Source organism: Thunnus thynnus, chromosome 24 (genome assembly GCF_963924715.1).
Source record: "Thunnus thynnus chromosome 24, fThuThy2.1, whole genome shotgun sequence".
In the NCBI taxonomy this organism is placed as follows: Eukaryota; Metazoa; Chordata; class Actinopteri; order Scombriformes; family Scombridae; genus Thunnus; species Thunnus thynnus.
Window position 1 is genome coordinate 20,236,026 of NC_089540.1, and position 16,845 is coordinate 20,252,870.

At 38.5% G+C, this 16,845-nt stretch overlaps 1 protein-coding gene across 16 annotated transcripts in view; it reads left to right on the forward strand.

The window, feature by feature from the left end:
* Positions 1-16,845, forward strand: part of abi3bpb (ABI family, member 3 (NESH) binding protein b) — a 46,201-nt gene that overhangs the window by 7,656 nt on the left and 21,700 nt on the right. For all 16 annotated transcript variants that reach the window (XM_067583574.1, XM_067583576.1, XM_067583577.1 and 13 more), the window contains exons 3-7: positions 578-1,140; positions 8,545-8,724; positions 13,414-13,482; positions 13,566-13,698; positions 16,390-16,571. In XM_067583574.1, coding sequence (XP_067439675.1) covers positions 1,050-1,140; positions 8,545-8,724; positions 13,414-13,482; positions 13,566-13,698; positions 16,390-16,571 — 655 coding nt within the window. In that variant the 5' untranslated portion in view covers positions 578-1,049. The remainder of the gene's footprint in view (positions 1-577; positions 1,141-8,544; positions 8,725-13,413; positions 13,483-13,565; positions 13,699-16,389; positions 16,572-16,845) is intronic.

Sequence of the window (16,845 nt, forward strand, 5' to 3'; positions counted from 1 at the left end):
AACACTAAACTGAACTTAAACACTGTCTGAAACATGTATGATATATTGAAGAAATACATCAAATGATAACCTGTTATTCAGTTTTCTTTATATATATATATATATATATATTCATCGGCAGATTATTTCACAATGAATCATTTTATCTATAAATTGTCCAAATAATAGTGAACAAGTTACTGTTTCACCTTTGAGACGCTGATGATAAATGATTTCCTGATGATCAAATGCAGATTCTTTGTCCTTCGATCAGCTAATCGATTAATAATCATAACAGCTCCGTATGTTGTTGCATGTAATGGATGATGTCAGCTGATTAATGAGTCGGTCTACTGTAGAGCAACTTTTCATTCCAGTAATGTGTAAACTATGTGCACAGGTTTCCTGCTCTCCAGAGAGTGAACCTTTCTTCTAGCGCCACCTTCAGGACAAACTGGACCTGCAACAGACTTCAGGATGTTTGTTTGTTCAGAGTTTAAACATCAAAGAACGGAGAAACTAAAGAGATCACGTCTGTTTACTGATTTATATTTCTGTCTTCTGATCAGTTTATCCTCTTTATATTTTCCTCCTACAGCACTGCTGCGAACCCACTGAGTTATAAAGAGGCAAACAGCCAAAGCCGACTGGAAAACAACACATTAAGAAGAAATGGGAGGAGTGGTGAGAGAGGAGGAGAGGAGGGCATGATGAAAAAAACAGGAGGGAGAGTAAAAGAGGAAAAAAAAAAATCATGTTTGAGGTCCAAAGAGAAAAAAAAGGGAGGGGAGAGCGAGGAGGAGGGAGTGTACAGTATGCTGGGGGGTTAGTGATGTCATGCAGGCCACGCCCACCTGCGGAGGCTATAGATGCTGGCGTTTCGTTGGTCCTCCTCTCCACACCGAGGACGCCTGACAGCTGAACAAGTCCTAAGACTGACCCGACGCCTGCAGGGAGAGACGCTTAGTGAAGTTGTCCAGCTCCTGGTCGCTCCTCATCATCCTCCTCATCATCATCATCCTCCTCTTCGTCCGTCCTCGTCTCCTGGAAGCTGAAGATCTGTAGAGGTCATGGCGGGCATCGCTCCCTTCCTCCGAGTCCTCCTCCTGCTGCTCGGAGGCACGATTCTGCTCTGCGGCATCCCTGCGCAGGGGATCAGAGGCAAGTGCACCAAACAGCATGCAAACAAGAGCCGTGGTTTATATGAGATATAGACGTAAAGTAGGGAAGACAGCTGGTAACAAAGACGAGCATGGAGGGAAATAAACAAGGTACATGTGCAGAAATCAACAGGGCAGGAGAACATGAGGACATAACTTTGCTAAAAGCATGAAAACAAACCAGTGTTGAACTAAATGCAAGCAGGGTAACAAAATAAGAACAACTGTAAATGTGCAAAAATGAACAGTGTGGAAGTAAATGGGTAAAGTGGGAGGATAAATTGGGGGGAAAAAATGGGACATAACTTTGCTAAAAGTGGGGAAACAAACATGCAACCAGAGTTATAACAAAGCAAGAACAAGCAGGGAATAAAAAAAAACATCCATGGTTAAAAAATGAACGAGGTGTAAATGAGACGTAACTTTACTAAAGTAGGGAATGATTCCAAAATAAAGGGATAACAACAGGAAGAGTTTGGAGTAAATGAGGTAAATAAATAGTAGGAAAAAATATGCTACATGTGCAAAAATTAAAAGGATAAAAGGGTGGAAATAAATGGGTGAAACAGCAAAAAACACCATAAATTGCTTAAAAGTAGGAATCAGGGTTGAAATAACAAAAAAGAACATTAAAAGGGATAACAACAAAATGAAAAGAATAGTGGTAAATGTGCAAAAAATGGAAATAAACTGGTGAAATGGGAAATAAATCGAGTAACAGTAGAGACAGAAACATGGTATCAGTGTTGATGTTATCATACTGGAATAACTGGGAAGGTGAGGAATAAGCAGGATACCAGTTTGGAAATAAATCTGGTAAATGTGCAAAAAGCAGCAGTTAAAAGTGTGGAAATAAAAGAGTCAATGAAGGAGGTCAAATGGAAATAAATGGGAAAGATTCACTGTAAGATTGAAATAAAAGGGAAAACGACTCAAATATGCAGAATAAAGAGGACAACAACTGAGAAATGTGCAAAACAAGAGAGAGCAAGTCAGTTAAATGTGAATTAGTTTACTGAATGATTCTTCTGCATGTTGCATTTGACAAAAACTGGAAAAAAATCAGTATTTTCAAGGCTGTTCTGTTTGGAAAAGTGCATAAATGTGTCTTTAGATGTATTTATTTTCTCATATTGTGAGTATGAGGTGATTATTTTTGCAGTTTGTTTTTGTGTGTGTGTGTGTGTGTGTGTGTGTGTGTGTGTGTGTGTGTGTGTGTGTGTGTCATGGATAATCTTCCATACAGTGTTTGAATGAAGTGTGCAGCTGTTGTGTTCAGGTGTTTGTCTGATCGTGTCGTCGGTGTTTTCTGCTCTTGTGAGAACGTTTTGGCTGAGTCTGCAGAAACGTTACCGTTTCTGATGCAATTGGAGCTTTTCACTCAACCTTTTTGTTTGGATGCGTGTGTGTTATAGTGGATTTGGATCCAGTTTGACGTCTTTCTCTGCAGGACGTTCGGTCGAGCGGGCAGGTGTAGCTCACCCTGAGGGGGCGGGGCTACTTCATGATATAACCTGTGATTTTTCTGCCTCATTGAGAGTTATGTAAGACGTTAAAATCCCCTCTGTCAGAGAGGAAAAGTGTCACGGTGGTCTGATGTGAACGTTACCTCACCGGGCGAAAGACCAAAAACAACAGAGAGAGAGAAAAGAGCAAGAGACCATTGAGTCCAACTCTCACTTTTATGTGTTTTGGGGTTCGTCCCTCTATATGGAAGTTTATTAGTGACTAGTGGGTGAGCAAAAGTTTAATTGGAGTAGTAAAAGCTTTAAGAGCAAACCAAGTTTTGTCAGATTTAACATTTTGAGCGTTAACAATAATTTATATTTAACACACGTCACCGGGAGCGTTCCCAGCTGGTACACTCATCACTTTTTTTTTCACAGTTTAAGTCTTACATGAAAAAACTTTATTGAGCTCTGTGTGGCTTCTTCTACTTCCAGTTAAAGTTTGAATAAAAACTGGAAGCACAAACTTCCAATTCATGAGTTCAGATCATTGATTAGCTTCGTGGTTGTTTCCTCAGTCGCTCTCAGACGGTGTTCTGTGTCGACAGATTGATCGTTACGGTGTTTCTGTCGGTCATAAACTTCCACAGAACTCCAGTTTTTATGGAAGTTGATGCTGACTACATGTTGAAGTCAGTGTGCGTTGAGATGTTTTGGTCTGTACGGACTTTCAGTGATCCTCTGACTTTTCTTCCGGCGCCATAAGCAAGCTAGCATGCTACATTAAGATGCTAAACATCAGCATGTTAGCATTTAGCTCAAACAGAGTCGCATTTTAGCCTTTTTTCCCTCCAGTCATTTAGAAGCTAAAAAGTTTTACAGTTGACCTACGTGGGGCGCTAAATCACCTCGACTTTTTATAACTTGTTTGCTTTCTGTCAGTTTTCGAGACATTTTGGCATTATGTTATTTTATTCCAACTTAATAATAACAAACTATTTATATAGAGGTGTATAATATAAAGTGCTTTACAGGAAAAAGAAGAAAGAACTAACAAGCAGCATTACCCGGCCTTTTTTAAGAATTAAGTAAGAGTACGTTTTGCAGTGAAATAAACATAAAAAGTTTTATTTTCTGTTCTGATTTGACCAACAGGCGGCGCTAAATCACCTCCTGCTCTTTGTTTTAACCACGCCCCCCACGAAGCGCGCCAGGCTTTGAAGCCAATTTGACAAAGTGGCCAAACTGTGTAATTACAACTTTGGGGCCCAAAAAAGTATTTTTCCTGCACACAATTATGGAAAAAGAAGCAGCTGTAAACGTGGTTTCATTATTTTGAGCATCAAAACCTGCAAAACATTTCGTTTCACTGTCAGAATTTGATCCATTCTGTCATCACAGTCTAGAAGAGCCGCATGATTGAATTGTTTTATCCTGATTCACGTTAGCCGGACGGCTAAACCGGACGTTAGCTGGCTTGTCTGGCGGAAGTCTCTGGTGAGGCGTGCTGAGCAACTTTTATATGAATGAATTCGGCTCCGCCTCCGGTGCTGTATCCAGTTCTCTTTATACATCCGTCGTTTTAATTAAAGCAGGAAAGTTTGGAAGTAAGAAGGTATTTTCCGTGGTGATTACAGTTTAGTTCTCCTCCATGCCGTGTTTCTTTTGAAGGTGATTTCCTTCCCCCAAAAATGATTAAAAAAACCCATTGAAACCAGTAAAACCAGCAGAAGCTCATTAGTCCAGAGATGAAAGCAGCTCTGCTGTATCAGGGAGGAAAGTTTGGTTTCCATCGCTGTGTTTTACAGTCTGAGGTCAGGAGAGAAACGTGTTTACAGCCACAGAAACACATCCAGTCTGCAGGCTTTTACTCCAACTGAAGCAGGTGATTCCAGTTATTAACAGTCGGGCCGGGACTAATTATCGAGTTATCTGTTATCGTCAATAAGGCTGAGAAATCAATAAAGAGGCTAAATAAAGCTCCCATATAGGCTGCAGAGGTCGTTACAGCCTCAACTGCTGGTGAGCAGATAAAAATATAAAGTTTGTCCTCAAGGTGGCGCTAAATAAAGTCATTAAAATCTGTGAAATATCTGCTAATGTTAATTTTAATGTTTTGTAGGCGCCACAGCTCCTAGTATTTTTTATCAGTTAGCTGCCTTTTATTTCCTAAAAAAACTTTATTTAACAAGATTTGAAAACATTCACAAAGTTTTAACATTGATGACTTTACATGACGTAACTTTATTGTTAGCTAACGAAAACTAGCTGAAGCTAGCTAAACACATAATGTAATGTTAGGTACTTGTTAGCGCCTTTGTGGTACTCCCTTGTTAACTTTTAATACTTAACAGCACATATTAAGTCATATTTTATTGTACAGTTGATAGTTCTTTGTAGTACTCAGTGATGCTTTCTGGTACCTCGTTATACACTTTATGGGTGATTCTTAGTATTTTGTGGTACTTTGTCAAATAATTGGTCTTGTAGTTGTGTTTCTTTGTAGTACTTAGTGATACTTCTTTGTTTTACTTTTGACGCTTTCTCGTACCTCGTTATACATTTTATGGGTGATTCTTAGTAGTATTTTATGGTACTTTGTTGTACTTTTATGGCAGATTGTTGTACATGGTTTCATGTATTACTTTCAATATTTGTAGTAGTTTCTTGTAATATTTTGATTCACAGTTTGTGTTTTTTTCTGATACTGTTATACGTTTGTGTACTTACTCTGGATGTTTTGGTACCTTTTGATTCTTTGTGTGATTCACAGTTTTCAGTTCTGAGTAAAACACGCTTGAAGTACTTTAATGTTTCTTCCTTTTGAGTTTTTGTGGTACAGCGGTTTATGTTTTGGCCTTGTTGGTACTTTGGTGGTTCTTTGTGGTATTTGTTGTACTCTATTGTGTTTTCGTGGTAGTGTATATTCTTGGTTCTTTTTGTTGTAGTACTATGAAGTATACTTTGTTTTTTTTATGGTACATTTAATTGTTAGAAGTGTTTTGTGTTTTTCTTTCATTCTTTGTCATATCTTTTGTCTCTTTGTGGTTCTTTGTGATATTTTTCTGGTATTTTGTTGTACATTCTTGGTGGTAATTTTTGGGTTTTATAATACGGTTTACAGTTCTTTGTAGTACATAGTGGTACTTAAAGGTTTCTGTCTCTTACCTTTGATACTTTATGGTACTTTGTTGTACTCTTTTTTTTTGGTTGCTTTTATGGTTCCTTGCGTGTTTTGTCATTTATGTTTTGGTTCTTGTTGGTACTTTTCGGAGTTGTAATTTTTCTGTGTAGTTTTTGGTTCTTTTTTGTTGTAGTACTTTGGCACATACTTAAGTTCTGAGGATAAATGAGAATCGCTGGACTGTTTTGACAGTGAGAATGAATGAACAGACTCCTGTACGTTGTCAGTCTGAGGAAACTGAGCAGCTGTCAGCCTGAAACAGCGGAGTGAGATGTTATCTGTGCTGTTAGGAAGCAGGATTTTCCTTTATGTTAAACAGGTTTTTTTTCTGGTGTGGAGCAACTTCAACAGAAAGCAGTCTGATGTCTTTCATGTCGGGTTTTATCCCCTCCACTCAATCAGCTGCTGTTGGAAAGCCTCCGACAGGCTTGAGCAGTGTTGCCAAGAATGAGCTGCATGATTCCACATGTCCAGCATGTCGACCTCTCCGTAGGCTTTTCCCACACTCATCTGCAGGACGCCAGCGCAATCTGCTAAATAAACATCCCAAAGAAAACCTGGACGGGCCGAAGACGGATGTACGGCTCTCGGAAAACACAGGCCTCCCCAAAAACACAATCCAGGCACATGCTGTTCCTTGCAGCTCTGTCGACGTGTTCGGATCCTGAACGCCTAATTACACCTGATTGTTTCGCTGTGCAGCAGCCCGCGGCGGCGCAGAGAGTCAATCAGCTAAAACAACAGTTCAGCAGCAGAAAAATGTTCCTGCGATGGAGTTTATCTTTCAACCTGTTGATCCCCCTGCTTGCTCCTTTTAAAGGGACATGTCGCTCAATTCAAGACATTTAACTAGTTTTGTCTAAGATTTTAGAAAATAAATGTTAATTCACTTTAAATCACTCTTCTACGGAGACCCAGAAGGCCCAAAGGATGATATTTTTTTGCCATGTGAGCATCAAATAGATAAGAAAACAACTTGTGTACACAAGATTAATGAGAATATAGACTTAAACTGGAAAAAAAGACCAGAAGTCCTTTAAGAACTCGAAGCACCTGTCGACCTGCTGCTGGTAAAAAGTGAGAAATTTGGTGGAAAGTTAAGATTTCTTCGTTTATTTCAGTTTTAAGGAGTTCAGATTTCTCTGGCTCATCAGAAAACAAAATATTCAAACTTTCATTTAAGATTTTCAACTATTTTTTTCCAAGATTTTAGAAAATAAATGTTAAATTGATATCTAATTCACTTTAAAAGTCCAAAAAGTACCATTTGTGCACAACAAATTATGTAATAATGAGAATACTTGACAATATCTCATGTAAATATATATAAAAAAAGTCTCTTAAACTCAACTTTTAAGCTAAAAAACACTTTTTCTGTCATTTTCTACGTCAACAACAACCTGTTTCATTAACAGGATGAAGCTGTTAGAGTTCATCTGCAGTTCGTTTTGTGTTAAATCCTAAAATGCGAGCGAGGAGACGATCGCAGCTCCTTCATGTGGCTTCAGAAACTCCTGTTTTCCTTTATCACAGGTTTGTAGCAGCTGAAACACTCGACTCAGCATAAAAAAAAAGCTTATTAGCTGCAGTAAAAAAAGAGTTTCTGATGTTTCCCGACTCGACTTTGAAGTCTACATGTGTTCTTAAAGTATAAGTTAAACTCAAGTTACAGAGGATTCAGTCTGAAGGGACACACTGTTCTTCTGGAGGAACCACGCTTTGATTTAATTTCATGCTCAAACTCTCCTTATCTTTGTTCTTTATGTGTTTTCGAGATTTCCCTCGAGGCCGTCCGGACAAACAGTTAATGAACGTGTTCGACCTGAACCTCCGGGTTCAACCCAGCGTCACGGTCGGCTTTTAAAACTTTTAACAAGTACAGAATGTTTCGGTTTCTCAAAGAGTTTCCTCAGGAACTATAAAGCTGTTTCTGTTTATTACGACTGGAGGCTCTGATGACGTACAGGCACAAAAACCAACGACAGAGGAGGACGTGACTTTACGTTTATACTCCGATGCTGATTGGACTAATGAGAGACAGGACCAGCTGCATTGTGGGAATTGTAGTTTTAAGTAAAATGTCAATCAGACATCAATATTGTAGCTCTCAGTAATCAAAGATGGTGAAAAGTACATTTACCCAAATACTGCACTGTAGTCCAGTTTTGAGGTACTTGTACTTTACTTGAGTATTTCCATGTGATGCTACTTTCTACATTTCAGAGGGAAATATTGTACTTTCTACTCCACTACATTTATTTGACAGCTTTAGTTACTTTTCAGATGAAGATTTGAAACAATGGATAATATAACAAGCGATTTCTGACGTAGTATCTACTCATTTTGACTTTAAAATTCTAAATTGCGACATTGTTTCTCTCAATTTTTTAGGCGGTATCTCATAATTACGCCTCTTACTTCATTCTACTGAAGGTTTCATAACTTTTTACTGCGTAAATGTTAAATTGTGTAATTTTAATTTTTAAAAACTTAAATGTTTTGACTCAGTATCATAGTTTGAACTGAAAAAGTCTAATTTTGACTTAAATCATCAAAATATTGATGTGGTATCTCGTGACTTTGAGTAAAAAAGTGCAAATTTTAACTTGAAAAAAAAAAATATAAATTCTGACCCAGTATCTCATATTTGTGGCTTAGTATCATAATTTTGACCCAAAAGCTGTAAATTTTCACTTAGAAACGTCGTCATTTTGGCATAATATGTTTTTCTTCTCCTTCCTCTAACCCTCCCCTCTTCTTTTTCTCTCCGCAGTGCGGCGGCAGAACATGAAGGTTCGGATCAACGCCACCGGCGACACCATTGTGATGAAATTTGTGCGTCCGAGTCCGGACGTGAAGCTGGAGGGTTATATTCTGGGTTATGGCAGCAGCATGTTCTCCAAACAGTTCATCCAGCTGCCCGAGAACGGGAAACCCTACGAGACCGAGATGGGTAAGAAGAGCGTCTACGGAAGCCTGAGGAGGCCAAATATGTTTACTAATTATCAGAGTTTTGTTTTCTAGTCATAAAACTACTATTTGCACAATAATTACAGTTTTTATGTTAGATAACCAATATTAAGTTATTTATTATTTCTTATTTCATACTAATTTTCTTCCGTGTCCGCTCTAGGCTGCCATACTTCTCAGCAAAGTAGTTTATTGTTTTGTTTTGAAGCCTCAAAAATCAATATTTTTACTTTATCTACATAAAATTACATAATTTTGAAAATAAAGCTAGCAACTGACATTTACAGTGTATCAAGGACATAAAATCCAGCAATATTTTTAGATTTTTGAAAATACTACTTACGAATAAAAGGTATTAACGTATAGCCGGACCTTTTCAGAGGCTCAAACTGAAGTTAAGTTGATTTAAAGTTAAATTTAATTTAAATTTAGTTATGAAACTCTGCAGTGTTTGATGAGCAAATGAAACTCTTCATTGGATAAAAGTTATTTAAGTTTATTTCAGTTAAATCAGGTGAAGTTTTGAGTTTGTCGTCTGTTAGTATAAGGGTTGTAAAAATAAAACAGTTTTATTAAAAATATATTATTTGGAAAGGCATTTTTCTCACAATTGCACAATTTTACACTAAACTTAAACGCACAATATGTAATTTCAGCCGCTCATTCAAAACAATAACTAAAGACGGAGTGTGATGACGGTGTGAAGATTAGATTGAAATCATTAAAACACTGATTAAAGCTGTTTTACCTTAAAAAATCAGTGTTTCTCCGACGATGTTTGGTGACCACCGGACTTCCTGGAGGGGCTGTTAGCCGAGCTGCTGCTAACGTTTGTCCAGTTTATTTCTCTGATAACTTAAGATCCAGACGTCCAATGACTAAAATCCTTCTTCTGGCTAAAAGATATAGTTAAAAACCACCTAAATTTATCATGAAAATGTGGCTTAAAACTGAATAAAAGTCCATTTATAACAGTTTGTGTGGAACAACCACAACGCCGATGTATTATCTTGTATGTGTGTAAGTTACTCTTTGGTAGACGCCATTGTAGCGCCGCCGTATGCATCTGGTGCGTGTTTACTCTTTGGTAGAGGAGGTATGACGCCATCGACAGGCGACCAAATGAAACGGTCCGTTACTTTGATTAAATTACAGATTTCTCTGGGTTTGAACATACACAACTCAACAACATATATAACACAGGTCTAGTTGTTTTTAGACGTTTCAATGTGGAATAATTACAGATTAGAGCTTTAAAGCTTCCCACATGTCATCTTTCAGGAGACTGACAGAAAACTTTAACAGCAGTTTAAAAGAACTGATGCAACAAAAGAAGATTTTTCATTTTTAAAACATCTCTCTGTTGTGGGGGATTTTCATTCACACCCCTCCCTCCATGAAACCTTGGTACTCGTGGGAAACAGGGAGTTTTATACTTTGGGGAAAACCCGAACATGAGACGCTTGGAGAAGCTTTGAGACTCTCTCTCTCTCTTGCAGCAGCAGGTGGCTCTGATCCCTTTTCTGAAGCTCAGCCAGGAATTTTTATCCCATCGCGACAAAAATAAGTGAAAGTTACGACGGTGTGACGGCGTGTGAAGAAGCGTATCATCGGCCACAAAAAAGAGAGTAAAAGAAAAACCTGCTGAAATACGTCCGTCGACACCTTTTGAGATAAATTATTGCAGGAAGTTTGAGCTGCATGACGAGAATCAGTGGAGCTTTGTGTTAAAAACTTAAAAATGTGGCTGAAGTTTGGTCTTCTGCTTTCCTTCATGTTGTGAACTAGCTTTTTTATGCTTTCTTCCTAATGACGTACCGTACGGCGGCAAGATACTGAGTCAGAACGCCTCCAAATTTGGCTAAAATCTGGTGGACAGATCACCACCGACATTCAGATTTGGGTTTTCCATCATTTTTCCCTTTTGGAAGCTTGTGACGTGCTGTGTTCATGTGCTGCTGGGAGAGTCGGACATCCTTTAAAAACACCGGGGCTTTGTATTATGTTTAAAACTGTACAAATTTGGCTGAAGTTTGGTGGAAGATTCTTGGTAGAGCAGTTCAGCCCGACTCCACCGTCAGCATGTTGAAGTGTCTTTGGGCTCCCGGTTGGTTGCAACATCAACTTCGTGTTTAAAAAAAAATGTCAAAATTTGTTGGGCAGATCACCAACAACCCGAATATCTTCTGTTTTCTTTGTTTGTTTATAAGTCAGATGTTTATTCTTTGTCTTTTTGCTTTTAAGCAACATGTTGCATTCAAGTGCTGCTGGGAAAGTAACACGCTTTTAAGTGCTGCATGGAAATCAGACATCTGGGACTTCCGTGCTGCCTTTACTCTCCACTCAGTGGTGGAAATTAAATCCAGAAGATAAACATTATGAATAGTTTGAGCTCCACTGAGAGACGTTTAATTTAATCTCCATTTTTGTCGCTGATCTGTCATCTCTGCTGTCTCTGCCCTGAGGTCACCTGTCAATCAAAAATGTGTGGGCGGGGCTGTGGTGTCAGAGCTCCTTTTTACTCACTTGAGGTTTTGTTTACCTTCCTGGTTTAAAAGCCCTCAGTGGAGAATCATCCATCAGCAGTGACCGCAGTGTTGACTCTGTAAATCCCACACTGACGGTGGTTTTTGGGTTTTGGGTTTTTTAAGCCACATGAGACACTGGAGTTTGGTGGACAGGTCACCGCTTCCCACTTCTCTTTTGGATGTTTTCCTCAAGTTGTATCAACTGTGAGAGCCTGAAGACTTTTCTACGAAGAGTAGAAAAACATCAGCTTTGTACCATATTTTGCTGTTTGGCAGCATTTGTTGTGCTGTGTTCAAGTGCAGCTGGGAAATTCAGACATCCTTTAAAAACACCGGTCTGTAGCTGCCAGAGATTTATAAAAATAAGAAACAGAAACATTCAAGAAGAAAGATCATTTTTTACAATAAATATTTTGTTTTTATACACCAACATTGTGGTGGAAATTAGCCATTTTTTACCAATTTAGTTAAATTAAATCAGCAAACACGAGCCAATGATTGATTCACCAGAGTCAAAGAAAAAGTTAAATGAAAGATGATTAAGATGATTTAAATGTGTCACATCATATACACGATCATACTGACATCATTTAAAACAGAATACAAAAGTTATAAGTTACAAAATGTTTTACAGGAAGAAAAACGGAAAAAACAAGGAGAATTAAGTGAATAATGTGTAAAATAAACCGTCGGATGGATTTAGCCGAAATTTGTTTCTCCATAAATGAAGCGTGTTGCTGCTTCCAGAAAAACAAATAAATATTGAGTACTGAAAAAAACAGCTTCATGACGAACGACGCAGCTGAGACGAACAGAAGAAAAGAAAACGTGACGGAGAGAATAGACGACCTTTTACCGTGACCGCAGACAAATAATGACTCACACAGGTGATTGATGAGGTCATGAGGTGGGGGGGGGGGGGGGGGGGGGGGGAGTGGGGGGGGGGCAGCATGTTTCCACCTGTTATGGGTAAATATGTTGAAAAAAGTCAGATCTGGTCCACAGTTGTGTCTTAAAATCACGTCATTTGAAAAAGTTATTTTGTGTTGAAGGAATTAAAAAATATATACTTCAACTCTAAAACAGCAGCAGCACACTCACAGCTCTTTAATATCAAGTTAATAAAAAAAACACAAAAAAGCCAAAATTGGATGTTTTGGAGGAAAGAACACGACGTTAATGGTCAAGATAATGAATTAAATGCTTCTTTAAGGTGTAAACATGAGCATGACGAAGATTTAATGAGTAAATTCAGGCAGAAAAAAACATTTCAAGAGTAAATATAAAAAGAAAACTTGGATTTTTCATTGATTAAAACATCTTGTTGTTGTTTTTTTCAGTGGCTCAGGTGTGTTTGGAGGTGGGCGGGGCTTTAGTTTCTTATTAAACCTTAAACATAAACATCAAATACCTCCTCTCTGAGCAGAAATAAGATTCATTTTTATAAAAAAAATGTTTCAGCTGTGAGTGTTTTCACATGTTGAGAGAGTTTTTTTTCATTCTTTCGGTAACCGTTCACATGTGTGCGTCTGCTTTCTGTCCGACTCTCTGCTGCTCTGGGGGGGTTGTTTTAATGGGCGAACAAAAAAACCCGCCATGACATCATCATCATCATCATCATCTTCCTCTTCGTAGCTCTTTTCCATAACAAAGTCCAGCATTCCTCACATGTTTCTGCCACCCAGCAGTAACAATGCAAGCTGTGCTGCATGTAAAGGCAGCAGCAGAAAGTTTTCATAGAGATTAATAGTAAAAGCAGGTATTTTACCCTAAAAAACACGTCACCATGAAACACAACAATAAAAACTAATTTGCTAAAAGTCTGCATTAACTCCTTAAACTCTTCATTTTATAAAATATTAAAATCCAATTCGACTTCTTTTTTGTTTTGTTTTATTGCTGTTACTGGAAAGATAGAGAAGAAGCACCATTTAACTAGAAAACGCCCTGTTTTCTTCTTCTTCAAATCATTTTCTACATATTTCCCCTGAGCTCCTGGAAGGGAAATGTTCATCCACAGACAAAAACAAACCATCAAATATTCCCAAATTAAAAACAGAAGCATGACTGAGAGAAAACTTTTACATAAAACCACAATTTTATTTGGATAAATAAACAAAGAGACTCTTTATTTCATGTCTTAGACGCAGAACCCAAGTACCTGGTGGCCGTCCAGCCAATCCCAGCCAACGACGTGAAGAAGCACTGCACAGGTACGATGACCACTTTCCTGTCAGGTTTGTACCGCTGCGCCGGTCTGCAGGAAGTCTCACCCTGTACTCACCTGTGTCTACAGGGAAGGTGAACCTGGAGAAGCCGCTCCACCTGGTGATCGGCTCCGTCAGCCCGACGGCGGTGCTGCTGTCCTGGGGAAACTACCTGAAGACGCCGTACGAAGGGAACATCATGAACGAATGTCTCGAGGACGGGTGAGAGCCGCCAAAGATCAAAGATCTAATTATGAATTCATAATCTATATATGAGAAACATATTGATTATGTAATACATATTTTATAATCCCAATATAATTTCATAATTACATCATCCATATGACATAATTACAAGAAGTCATAATTATGAGAAAAGTACTTGTAATTATATAATTTGCAGATCATACTTGAACTAAAAAATAATTTTATAATTAATTAATAATAATTGATATATATGAACTCACAGTCACATGATTAATGATAATAATTTGGTTCTGTATATCATAATTATGAGACAAAATCTCAATTATGTGATCCGTATGTCGTAATTATGAGAAAACATCTCAGAATTACGTGATCTGTGCGCCTTAATGTCTGCTAGTGATGAAAATATAAAATACAATTGTAATTAAAGCTGCAAGCAGCGTTGGTCGCAAAATTGGGTGAAAGTCTTATTTTGAAATTGAGATTGCGGACTTCCTGTTGGATTTAGGTCTGGGGTGTCAGTGTATGATTTGTAGGTCTTGATGAGACGAATAATTGAGTTTTGGTTTGATCTCTATATGACGTTCCTACGGGCCGTGGCGGTTACATAGGTGGCGCTAAAGAGCACATTTTGGCACTTTAGGGTTTAATTTTTACATTTTATCAAATTTTTTTACCAGACTTGATGTGTGTGCCAAATTTGGTGAGTTTTTGAGCATGTTTAGGGGGTCAAATTTAGGTGTGATGTCCCGTAATAAGAAAGAAAGAACCTGTTTATTACTACTTAGCGACATTTCACATGAACCAGCCGAGCCTTCAGCCAATCAGGAAGATGAATCATTCTGCTGGGAGACACACAGTTGAAATATATTTCTGTATTTTTGCTGCTGTTGTGTTTTCCAGTGCAGGTGTTTGAATCGTCTGTATGTGTTGAGTGATATTACACCGACCGACCGGACGCACTTTTCCGTCATCTCTCACGTTCTCCTGCCTTCAGTATGACATTTCTTTTTCCTCCTCTGTCAAACAAGTTGGAAAAGGTGTCGGAAAGGTTGACCCAGGAGTCCTCTGCCACTCTGGGCATCTTATTAAACGCTAATGTCAGTTCCTTCTGTGTGTTTGGCTGCTGCCTCTAATTTTTCATGAAAAAACACGACATGAGGGAGTGAAAGTGGAGATCGGCTGACAGTGTCGGGATCTGTCCGCCAGGATTAACGGCAGCTAACGGGAGAAGTTGTTTCCATGATGAGGTCACACCGAGACCTTGGGGTCCTGTTAGCCTGCAGAGCGAGGGCTTAGTGTTAGCAAGGTGCCGAAATCACCGAACCGTACGAAGGCGTTTTCTTGTCGCCTTTGAAGGGAAATTTGGACTAATCATTTTGTGTGAGGGCCAGCCGAACAGGCTTTGAAACAGACCAGAAACAGTCTTCAGTTTTGGGGCCATTAAGCAGCATCAGAGACCTTTTGTGATGTAATCAACTCTGTCATCAGACATGAACATTGATATTGACAAAACACCAGAAGAAGTACTACAAACTAAATGACAAAATACTGATTTTGTAATTGTGTGTGTGTGTTTTCTGATCGGACACTGCTACGGTTAAGGTTTGTTTAGGCTGGTTAGAGTGAGAGAAAGATCATAGTTTGGTTACAAATGACTCGGTTTAGGGAATGAATGTGGTCGTGGTTGAAAAAACCCAACTCTGACAGTCGGTTGGAAACTGAAAACGAGGCGGTCCACTTTTGGCCCATCCATCCATGATTTTGTGGCTCTAAAATAACGTCACCCAACTTCAACCTTTGCTCCTGAGAGAGCTCTTTGTCACTTGAAACATTTGTTGAAACGACTGATGTTTTTCTTGGAATCGTACTCTTCTTAACAAGCCAGCAGCAAAAATACAAGTTTGGGATTGTTCCATTATTCCAGATGAACCCCTGACTCAACCTTGATGAACTACACATATTTTGAAAGCACAAAGACTTACAAGTCCACTGGTGTAAAATATTTTAAGATCCAAATATCACTGTGCCAACAGTTACTAATTTTGTAACAGGAGTTCTTATAAAACAAAACAGAAAAAGAGAACTGAAACTTTGAAAAATAGGGAACAAACGTACATCTTTACCATGTTTGTACCTTTGTAAATGTAGTTTAGTATTACCTCGACTATTTTAGACTTTTTGATAGTAAACCAGGATCTGGTCTATCAAGAGAAAGACTAACAGGACATTTTATTTCATATTTGTCATTTTCAAGCTTGTGCACAATAAAAGCTTTACAGTATTTCTGTATAAACAATAGTTCAAACATGTCACTCATAAGAGAATTCTTACCTTCCATCTTTGCAGCTCTACAAAGGTTTTTAACGTCTTTTAACTCCTAGTTTTGGTATTATATGCTGATGATATGTCAGATGTTGTGTTTACAGGTGGTTCTGCTGCCTCCAAGTGGACAAAAAATCAGTTATTACAGCTTTAAACAAATAGTTTTTGTGCCTAAACGTAACCAAACCCGATTTGAAATGTGCCATTTTATTTTTATTGTTTATGTAGGAGGAACTGTTTGTGAATGTAAACAGAGGAAAAGCTCATATTAGCATATAAACTGAAAATATAAAGGACCGAGAATAGAGCCCTGAGGAACACCACAAATCATTATTTTCACTGCTGTTTTTTAAAGCCTCTAACTTCTGTCCTGGCCTTCAGGTTCTACACCATCCGCTACAGGGAGAGGAACAGGAAGTGGATCTACCAGACCTGCCCGACCAGCGACACAGTCATTGACAACCTGAAACCCAACACGGCGTACGAGTTTGGCGTCCGCTCCAACAAGGACGACCGCAGCGGCACATGGAGCAAACCAGTCATCCATAACACCAACATGGGCAGTAAGGAACCAGTTTTATTCAACACTAAAGTAAATCTGAGTGGTTTCAAAGATATTTTTCCAACCAAATCGGTTTAACCTCACACAAAAAGGTCTTGTGATGACTATCTCAAGATATCAGGATAAAGTTCTTGGAATCATGAGATAAATGTGTTTTTGTACTCAGTAGCTAAAAAGTAAGTAAGCTCCATTACTGGCGTCATTTTTTTAGATTTGGCTCAGAGTTTTAAGAGTTTCAGTCTCAATGTCTGGTTCCTATGTTCCTGCCACATGTT